This window comes from Kryptolebias marmoratus, linkage group LG24 (genome assembly GCF_001649575.2).
Source record: "Kryptolebias marmoratus isolate JLee-2015 linkage group LG24, ASM164957v2, whole genome shotgun sequence".
NCBI lineage: Eukaryota > Metazoa > Chordata > Actinopteri > Cyprinodontiformes > Rivulidae > Kryptolebias > Kryptolebias marmoratus.
In genome coordinates, this window is record NC_051453.1 from 18,085,785 (window position 1) to 18,096,753 (window position 10,969).

Below are 10,969 nucleotides of genomic sequence, written 5' to 3' on the forward strand. Positions count from 1 at the left end.
AAAATGTTGCATCATAATGTCTTTAAAGTGAACATAAAAGAGACCAGTTTGTTGGTTATTTATGACTTATTTATCCTCAAAAAAGCCACAATCTTTATTAACCGAACAGCTTAAGTGTCTTCTATTTTGGACAAGTCTTTATTTTTCTTTTTTATATAAGAATAACTTTCTGTATGTTACATCTTTTTTAATGTTTTAAAATTGAGGTTTTTTTTTATGTACGTCCAAAATTACTGAGCTCCTGCTACAGGAACTTAACACATAAACTGTCCAATTTGGCAACCAGTTTCTTAACAAATAATTTTAATATTCAAGTTTTTTTTTGTAATTTCATACTTGATAAAAGTATATAATGACATGACCATGTTTTTCTTGTCCAGATGAGCACGATTGGAGATTTAGCAACCTTACTGCCTGAGGAATGAAGCTGTTGCACCTTCTAATTGCATTTATTACTATGGAAATATACAGCCTTCCAGATGACAGGAGGTTAAACAGGATGAGAGGGATCTGTATCAATCCTGGGTTTTTTTTTGTTTTGCATCTCTCCTTTAAAATAGTCTTTAAGGAGGAGAGTCCGACCCCATGACTCACCTCATGCTGCAGAGTCTTCCTGTCAGTTATCCTACCAAAATGTGTTGAAACATTAAAAAATAAACATAAAAAAGAGGTTAGTAGAATCACCTTCTCCACTGTGGAACTGCTGATGTGTACACGGGAAGGGTGCAATGATCAACTCAACTCAAAAATGGCTCTAAAAACAATCAACCACTTGGTTTATCAGCTCATACTTGTTGTCGACAATATATTTTTCCACAGCAAAATCTTTGGCCTGAATAAAGGTTTAGGTTTACTACCATTTATTTAAAAAAATTAACAGATCGTTTTCTAACCACTGAAAGAGCTTCTGAACATTAAAACATTTGCTGAAGGTTTCATGGCAGTCTTTAAAAATAAGCAGATCTTTTGATGATATTTGTGCCCACTTTACATCATTCAATGAAAATTCAGGACATTAATTAAATAAAACTTTGTAACTTTCTTAGTTTTAAACCCAGACACATGATCTTGGTATCATTTGAAAGTTCATTTAAACCTCTTTCAATTGGAACCATTTTTTTTAACTTAAACCTCTTGAAGACATTGTTAGCGTACCTACTTTTAACCAAAACTACATTTTGTTCACAAAAGTAATTTAAACATTTGCCTGGTACAATTAAATAAACTGGGCAAACATTTAGTTCTTTTGGTTAATACTGCCACCTGACAGAAAGTACATCTCAAACCTCAAATCTGGAGGTTCTCTTTGTACATGTGTGGGTTTTGTCAGGGAGCTACGGTTTTCTCTCACAGTCCAAAAATATACATGTTAGGTTAATTTAATCCTTAAAGAGCGAATTGTGTTTCTTTGTGTTGGCCCTTTGTGAACCCCAATAATATGAACCACGTGTCTAGAAGAAAAAGTTGGAATCACTCAAAAGGTTAAAGATAAGAAAAGTGAGAAACAAACGTATACAAAAGAAAATATATTTTTAACTCTTACAGTTGTATTTTTTTTCTGACTGCTTCACAAGTCCGGAAGAAACAAAGAAAAAAAAAAAACATTTTTACAAAACAGATGAAGCTAAGTTCGAGTCAAAGCGAAGCTACAGGGCTTCCTCCGACTTCAGGTGCTCCACGGTCTTCTGAAACACATCTCTTTCCTGCTCCTTAGCTTCCCCTTCAGACTCCAGACTCTCCTCTGCTGGCCCCTGGCTGATTACGGTAGTTTCCAGCCCGTCTTGGTCGGCGCTGACGTTCTGCGAGTCAACTCCCTCGTCGTCCTCATCTTCTACATCCATCTCAAAAACACGAATGTGCCTCAAATTGGCACTCAGCTGCCAAAAAAACAAACAAAACAGAAACAGTCAACATTTGGCACCATCACACTGACGCATGTTTATGCTGACAGATAAATATATACAAGACTTAATAATAATCAGTTAAACCAATAAAGGAGCTTTGCAACACAATTTATTCACACACCCAAGGAAAAACCTCTATGCCTACTGCGACAAGATGATCGATCTACTTCATCTGTCAGTGTTGGGACTAATCAGTGTACAAACAGACAATCATTTGCTGAACATACCACACAGGCCACTTTACGGATTCCATTAACAGCAACAAACTGAGCCTTCATGTTTTCCAGTTCACGCCACTGATTCCCCAGCATCATACCCTGGCATGGGATGGCACTGCACTGCTGGTCCAATCTAACAGAAGTGACAAATTAGATTAAAATCATGCTTGTTGCTTTCATCCTAACACAAGGATTAGTATTCCATTTTTTTTTTCAAAACTGTATTGGAACCATGAAGATGTATGATATAATGTTTTTTAAACTTACGAGCTAACAACTAGTCCAAGTGGGGTCATTAACAAAGTGGATTGCTGCTCAAATCTCACGATTTTCCTTATGGCTCACATGAATGCCACTTAAAAAACTTTAACGTTGCCACCCATTTCATATAACACAGCTGTTACAGCAAGGTGCTGCCGCTGTTTTTTTTTTTTTGCTTGCAAATAACCAAAGAATTTTCTAAAAAATAACTGTGTAAAGTGAAGCTGATGGCGTTTTGTGTGAACCGTTTAAAGACGGCAGCGATCCATTTTAGTTTCGGGCCCAGCTCAGACCAGCTGTCAGCTCGTCAAGCAGGTCAAACTGAGGATCTACAGGTAGGATATTACTGTTCAGAACATTTCCACAAAGCTGCAATTTATAGAAGTTCTTCCCTTCAAAATATCTGAACTATTGCTTTTGCAATGGAACCATTGCACGGGAGGCAAGATTGCTAAAAAAAAAAAAAAAAAAGAAAGAGAGAAAACAGGTCTAAAACACACACCTCACGTTGGGGTCCAGGCTAACTTCAGCCTCACAGCTTAAGCCTGAGGAAAGAGGAAGCTGAGCCAGGACACATCTGTTATTCTGTTCCTCCGGTCCTTGCAGAACCACTGTAAGCGTTTCATCGTCATAGAAACAAGCATCCAGGCATCGGTAGAAACAAAGAGACCTGAAAGAGAAACTGGCTGTAAATTACGATGCAATCCACACCTTTTTACCAGCTGACGTGGTAAACAAATTCTGACTCCAGAACAAGATAAGCAGCACTCACTGAGCTGCAGCTCTGTCCTCGTTTGTATTGTCAAGATAATGGCTGAGGTCAACGGACATCAAACTGTTCGGGATATGTCTGTAAAGACAGCACCAACATGATTGTAAAGAATGAGAAACCCACAGAAATTCCCAGAAACCGTGAAACGTACCTGTTGGGATCCGTGCCCTTCTTTAACAGGTAGAGCTTGCATAGTGAAATCTCCGGCATGCAGAACACAACACAGTGCATTTTGGCCTTTTTATCATTCCACCTGTGGGCTCAGAACAAATACATCCTCAATACAATACTGCAGTCTTGCTTTTTACAGAAACAAAAACGATGTTTGTGTTTTGCATACAAAGATGGAAGCTCAAAAAGTCGTGGGGTGTTTTCCATCCTAAAGAAACAAAAAACAAAAATCACATTAATTACACCTCATTTAAGTTTAAAATAATTGTAAGTACTTATAATATAAAAAGACACATAAGATGTTACTTCTCTGGCACGGCGTATAAAGGCAAAAAGACGGCCTGTTTGACAGATTTCCCAATTACTTCCTGCAAACAAACGAACACATTTAAGAGGAACAAGATGTGTCCAGACACTGAATGTCAAACCTATTGAGCTCTGTAACAAAATGTTTGTGTGTGCTAATGAAAAAGGAAATTGACAAAAACCTACAGAGGGTTTCTGCAGGCAGTGTTCGATCACATTCTCCATCATCTTCTTGACAAAGTGCAAAGACTTCTGGGGATACGATGGAAACACCAGCGGGCTGTCTACAGAGGAAACGTTTCATTGAAGTATTACGGCAGAGAAATTCTGCAACAAACTGTTTAACTCCTTGTTGACCTTTCAGGTGTGTGCTCTCCTGTAAAAACTTCAACCACTGGTTCCCCTTTGTGTTGGGTGGAGACACAAGGTCTTCATCCTCGTCTTTTAGGTACTGTAAAATGTCCACATGGAAGACAAACCAACATGATGTAAGACGGTGCTTCTGTTCACAAATATTTGACGCTATTTCGTACAAAACCACTTACCTGACCAACTCGCTCCACGTTGAAGTACTTCCCCTTACGATTAAAGAGCACCTCATTCTGTTAAAGCACAGAGCAGAAAATACCGATAATTTAAAATAAATGTTGTTTTTGGTCAGTGTACTAATGAACTCATCTCACCTCACTAAAATGTTCAGACAAGAAGTCGGCAACAAAGGCGATGTCCTTCTGAGTCATCTGAGAAATGCAGCAAAACAGTGAAACAAATTCGTTCACGGAGACTAAAAGTTTCAAATCTGTGATCGAACTCACCTTGTTTAGCTCCGGGGGTACGTGTTCGTCACACATTCTTAGCATGGCTGCCGGAAAACAAAACACAGCAGGGACAAATCAGGCTTAATTAAAATTTAGTACACGGAATCTTACAGGCTACAAACTACAATTGTAATTAATAATCATAAAAAAACCCACATCAAATTCAAAAATAAGACTCACCCACATACAGCCAGCGAAAAAAGGCTTTGAAGTTTTTCATACTCTTGTCAATCACCCTGAAAGTTAAAATAAAACTTATAATATGACAAAACTAAAAAGGTCACACACAGAAATGATTCATGTTTATGTTCACAAACTTACTGCAGAAGTTCATTGGCTTTGAGAGAGAAAGAGCCCACAGCTGTGATGGCGCCTGCAGGCAACATAAGAATACCAAAAGAGTTAGTTTGAACACTTAATGTGACCCTGAGCAAGATGGAGTGGGTACGAAAGACAGTACCATCAATAGCATCTGAATCCAAACCGAGAGGCTCAAACTTCTGCTTCCATAAAGACATGCCTCTCACCTCGCTGAGGTGATACAGCAGAGCCTCTGAGCCGCTGCAGGAGACAGGGAGACATCTTTTTAACAAGGAAAAGCTCACACGGCTGTCAGACACGCTGTTGACAAGTAGCAAAACATAAATTACCTCTGCAGGTGGCTGATCACTAGCTTCTGGATGCTGGAGTAAGACGACTCGATGGACTGACCGAGTTTCTTTAGGCCCTAAGATGGAGTTGTAACACGGCACATAAACTCGACACAGTTAGACAAATCTGGTCTGCAACATCCACATTTATAAAAAAGATAAGTCTTCAGAGAGAGAGCGTGTTTCAGCTTCTCTTGTCTCACCTTTACAGTCAACTGGTTCATGAGAAGAGCCTGTAGTTCAGGGCTGAAAACAGAGAAATTGATCATATTTAACAGAAATATTCACAACCAAACCCTTTAAAAAGCAGTTTAATCCATCCAACTGTAAAAGAGATCCCAAAGTAATGTCCCGCCATCTTCAAATGTTGAGTATTACAACCACAATATCCCATTTTACAGAAGCTGCTGTGAGACCAGAGTGATGTGGGGCTTTAAACCTACTCCCCCCCACACAGTCATGGTGTCACATGAGCTTTCATAGGCATGAAATAAGCAAATTAAAACTCTGTGGATAACTTAACCAGCTCACTTCAGATATTACAACACGATAATGTGAAACTAGGTAAAAACAGTTTTTCTACCTTGACTGTCCCCACAGCAGGAGCTCCAAAAACTCATCTTGGACTTGGGTGCTTGTGTTCTTTTCCTGCAAAGTCACGAGTTAAGACATGTACTCACTTTCTCTGGTTTTAGTCAATTCAAGTGATTCGTTTTAGCAGTATCTTTAGGGGGTTTTGTAGGTTTATGCAGCACAGGGCTTTATGTTCCCAAGTGTTGGTGTTCTCAGTCTGAGGACTTTTCAGGGAACCAATCAAATGAGCAGACTACTTAATAGAGTAAATTATACAGAGTAGGAGAAGCTTATGTTTTTGTTACAGATGCACAAACTGCAGTTTTGTTTGGCTTCTAATAAACCCTCATGTGACTGGTTTTGGTGGTGCTCCTCGGTAGCCTGCTTGTGCTTTCCTGCCAGGAGAAACACTTTTAGGAAACAAGCGACGAGTAACCTGAACAAACTTGGTGAGCCGAAGATCCATCTGCATCAGGATGTCCTCCCAGGCTTCACACATGCAGGTAAGTGAGAGGTGCAGGTACTGCATCAGGGTGGAGATGTGGGTGAACTTGCGCGCCATCCTGGTGAGTTCGGGAAGACAGTCTGACAACAAGCCCGTGTCCAGCTGAAACACAAACGCAGCAATTCGAACCCAAAGAAACAGAACAGCGCCGGTTAGAATAGAGACAAGTTTTTCGAAGCAGGATCCGTGTGTTAGCAAGGCAACTTCAGGCTCAGGTTGGGATTTTAAGAGCCACCGACCTGGTTCACTTTTTTATCTGGGTTTCTTACCGAAGCAACACATGAACACATCACCTCTCAACTACTGAGAGTCCGTTAAAAAAAATCCACTGGTGCATAACGAGGAGTCTCAAAGAGGAAGAGGGAAAAAAAGGCATTTAAGCTAAGTTTTTATTTTACTGTGGGAGTCAGAGATTAGAACTGAGGAGATGAGTGGTAGTTTGTATCAGATCTCTGTGATAAAAATCTGTGGAACATGTTACTTCAGCTGCTTTAAACTCTGGTTTACTTCTCCAAAGGAAGTAACAGATCAAAATGCACTTATGGAAGTTTATTCAAACAGCTTACAGACTTGTACAAGCTTACTAGTTTATTAGACAAAAGATGGCTATAGAATTAAACCTTCGTAATTACAATTGGATCAGAGGTTTTGTCATACTCTGGGTCAGGTGACCACACGGACACTATCTTTCTGTCTCACTCAAAACTATGGATTTTGCCATCCAAACAGGTTTCTAAATTTCATGCTGCAGAAAGAAAAAGACTTAGTTTCCCTCCTGTTAACAGCTGAGATGAAACGAGCGGGTACTCGGATTCCAGCAGATGACACGTTCATCACTCCTGCTTAGAAAAAAAAGGCCTGATGACTGAATGACGCTGACAATGATGTGGAAAAACCACCACGACTTCAGTACCACACTGAAACCTGAGACCTGGACAGACCCAAGTTATTCGTCTAATAATGACTGAATTGCAGAACTTGTTTTGGAGAAGTCTAAATGTTTGTTCTTGTTTTTTTAATCCTAGACTGAATCAAAGAATCTGACTGTTATAGCTTCTGAACTGGGCAACTGAGCAAATATGGATCATTGAACCCCTGGAAGCTGATTAGCTCGTGGGTCAGACACTGCACAAATCACAAGCCCCCATGTAGATATATACACCCTGTTTTACATTTCCCTTCCAGCACAGCTTCTCCAGACGCTTTGTACTCTTGTTGAACTTCTGACCTACATTGATTACATCGCTACAGAGATAATTATTTTATTTAATTCTTGAGTCCAGCATTAGTTAAGAGAACCCACCACAAACATTTCCAGCCATTTATTCATAAACAAATAGGAGCTCTGAGCACAAAGGACATCGCATTTATGAAGTATTTAAAAACCTGAACAAAATCATGAATTAGCTGTAACACTTTTAATGCAACATTATAATGAGTGGTTGACAGAAAATGAACTTAAAATAAGCCCACTCACTGGACTGAATTATTTTTATTTTTTAGCACAGAGTTTTTAAAACAGCTTAAAGCAGAATAAGGTTCAAAGTTTTAAGTCTTAGCCTTAAGGTTACTTGTGCTTTAATGATCTGACAGCAGTATTTGTAAGAGTATTCATGTGTGTTTTCCCTGCTCTTTTGTTCTTTTCCCCACAGGATTTCCTCCCAGATTCATGATGTGACCGTTTCTCTGAATCAGCTCCAAATGTTTTACATGAACACACACAGACCCACAGTTAGAAATCCTGGGACGAGTTACCGACTTCATAACCAGCTTCGTAATACTACTGAGCACAACTCCTCATTGGTAATGTTAGTTAGGCCAGATCTCTTAAAGAAACCCAGGGTAAGCTGAACTTGACACATAGTCTAGGGCACATGTGTGGAAGTGGGAAATGAAGCCACCTCACTCGTCTCACCTGGACGTAGCAGATCTCCGCTTTGTTGTCGGCAGACCTGACTTTGGTGATGACAGACAGAGACTTGAGATCACTGGACAGACTCAGACTGCGACATATTCCTGACACCTGTAAAATCACAGTTTAAGTTGTGCATTGAAGAGAATTATTCACATCAGGATGTTTCAAACGTTCATGTTTTTGTGTCACAAGCTATAAAGCTATATAAGCTTTAAATTACAACAATGCGAGTTTCGGAAGACAAATTAAACGACTCCTACGAATAAACAAAAGTAGCCTTACTCCGCCTAAAGTTGCAATCTTGTACATCCCATAAGCATAAAGCTCCACAAAACCACTGTCTCCTCCAAGAACAAGTATGTTCAGTCTGCGTGGAAACAACAAACAGTGTGAAATTACTTCCCAACCAATTTATAAAACCCACAGCACTATAAAGATGTCACAGTGTTTCTGTGTGTTGCTTTAAGAGTCAGCATAATTTTACCTGACTTCTCCAAACAGGTTGAGTATCTCATCAGACTTCTCCTCACTGTGACACAGACAGGTAAATACATTTCTATCTGTATATCTAACGACCCAGGAATTAGTCATCAAAATGCTCTCCTACCTGAAAATCTTCGACGTTGTGCTGTAGCTGTGAAAGAAAGGTTTGGACAAACATTTCACAGTCAAACCCAAACTTGTCTTTTTTGTAATTTGATGTTTAATCAATGCCATTATCACCTTTTGGGAAGTGTTGGTAATTTAGGAAGAAAGAGTTTAGATTCATCCTCTGAACTGTAAAAGGAGCTGAGGGCACCGAAACACACAAGAGCATTGTGAGCATATTTCTCAACAAAATTAGACAAGACCTGGTGTGCTTCCTGAGCCTCGTGTTTACCTGCTTTCCTCCGTCACCTCCATCCAGTTCATGCAAGTTACAGGACTTTGCATCAGAAACATGTGCAGGATCTCTGCTTTCTCAACACCACAAAGGACCACCTGCTTGGTGTCACCGAGACTGAAGGCCAATACTGGGATTTAGAAAAAGAAAATCCTAAGATTCGACAAATCAAAAGAATAGAAAGTTGAACACATTCAAGGTTATCCCTTACTTTTGCCGTCAGGTCTCCAGAAGAGGGCAGTGATCTCCTTTCCCGTACATTCACTGGGCGGCAAGCTCCAAACACGCTGGAAACTAGCCAAGCGATGTAGCAGCAACTACAAAAAATGTATAATAATTATCAAAAAAAAAGGATACTAAGACTTTTAAAAATTCTTAAGGGTTTAAATCAGTGGCTCTTCAACTGTGGGGCAAGACGCCTGGTGGGGAGCAGGGACGTTACAGTATTTAATCGTGAAAAATGTTCTTCCTCCAAAGAGACACTGGTTTTAGACCCACCTCTCCATTTGTGTTGGCCAGAGCAATCAGATCCCTCTTTGGAGACCATGCCATGCAGACCACAGGGTTGGGAAGCTGCTTCTCTCCCACTTGCCGGAAGGCAGGCATGATGCTGGCTGAAAATAGTTTTGACAGCACTTAAGTATTTTATTAAATTTATCCAGTAATGACCTAATCACAAAAAAAGTTTACTCACTCTTATTTATTATTATTATTGGCTTCTCTTATAACAGCTAATTATTAACTAGTGAAATAACTATAATCATAACATTTATTAATCATTTAATTGTTGATAAAACAACTCATGGTAAAAGGGTTTTATTCAATAAAAAAACTACTGACATAATTCATTCGTGTATAATAAAGTATTTTAATCAGTGTGGAAAAACGAGTCTAAAATCAACGCAAATCACAAATTTGGACAGATAATAATAACAATGTTTCATGTCAGTGATTAGAAGGTAACTTGTGCAGGAAATGTTTATAGCTGCAGTGCTAGCAGACAAAAGCTAATCCAAATAAGAGTAAAATAATCGTTTTTAATAGGATTTTGGTGTTTCCATCAACATACTGGGGTCAGCAAAGTCTAAACATTACCGTCAAGACGACATTTCAAAACACTCCCAAAGAGGCTAAATCTATTTTACAATAATGTCAGCTCGTTAGCTTCACTCACCGTTAATGTGAAGTTATTTATGCTAACAGGTTTAGCAGCTGCGGGGCAAAGCTGACGCAAAAAGTCCGTAAATGTTTCATTAACTACGGCGTGTTTTAAAACGGACTAGATCATAACTATAAAACACTACAATAACACCAAAACTGCGCCGTAAACGTCTGCATTTAAGTTTCCTCCTCCATGACGTCTGTCCACAGTGACACAAACGCCGCCATATTTTCACATCGACCAATCCCTGTACAGCAACGGAATCCGCGAAGAGACAAATCACCTTCCAGAGAAAAAACTCAATTCGTAAATAGATGAGAAATATTTAGTTTTAAAAAAACCATCCCTGGTCGGGAAATATTTTATGTGTATTTAACTTCAGAATTAAACAGGAAGTTCAAAAAATAAAATAACACTATGCAAGGCCTCACAGTATGTGTTGAGGACGACTCTTAGCTACTTCCACATCAGGTTTTAGCTCAATAGCCTATGTGTAAAATTGAGTTATAGCTTTTTTGTTTTGTTAATGCTCTTTGAGCTGTGGCGGCCATCTTGACTCCAAAAGGTACTGACTGTTTGAAGACAACCAAGGTTTAACTTTTAAAAAATCCTATTAAAATTTGAAATCCGTTATGAAAATCAAATTAGTTGAAGAGAAATAAAACAAAAGAAAAAAAATAAAAGTAATTCTCCTGGGAAGACGTGAAGGTACGGAGCCCCTAAGGGGACATGGAGGGGAAAAAAAAAAAGGAAAAAAATCCCGACTTATTATCTCGAGATCCCGAGAAACTAAGTGGAGATCTCGAGATCCCGACTTATTATCTCGAGATC

The 10,969-nt window shown here is 39.2% G+C and overlaps 1 protein-coding gene across 1 annotated transcript; it reads right to left on the bottom strand.

Annotated features, from left to right (window-relative positions):
- Positions 1 to 1,511: 1,511 nt before the first annotated feature.
- anapc4 (anaphase promoting complex subunit 4) lies at positions 1,512 to 10,395 on the bottom strand. Its single transcript, XM_017423382.3, has 28 exons — positions 10,151 to 10,395; positions 9,475 to 9,590; positions 9,188 to 9,293; positions 8,974 to 9,106; positions 8,817 to 8,882; positions 8,701 to 8,727; positions 8,578 to 8,622; positions 8,376 to 8,460; positions 8,094 to 8,201; positions 6,110 to 6,280; positions 5,684 to 5,748; positions 5,304 to 5,346; positions 5,101 to 5,177; positions 4,911 to 5,011; positions 4,772 to 4,823; positions 4,631 to 4,686; positions 4,448 to 4,494; positions 4,316 to 4,372; positions 4,178 to 4,234; positions 3,990 to 4,083; positions 3,819 to 3,916; positions 3,633 to 3,694; positions 3,496 to 3,534; positions 3,307 to 3,408; positions 3,156 to 3,233; positions 2,886 to 3,053; positions 2,132 to 2,255; positions 1,512 to 1,877 (listed from the first exon to the last, which is right to left on the bottom strand). Exons 2-28 carry the CDS (start codon positions 9,580 to 9,582, stop codon positions 1,647 to 1,649), a joined length of 2,400 nt encoding a protein of 799 aa, XP_017278871.1. The 5' UTR covers positions 9,583 to 9,590; positions 10,151 to 10,395; the 3' UTR covers positions 1,512 to 1,646.
- Between the last annotated feature and the right edge of the window lie 574 nt (positions 10,396 to 10,969).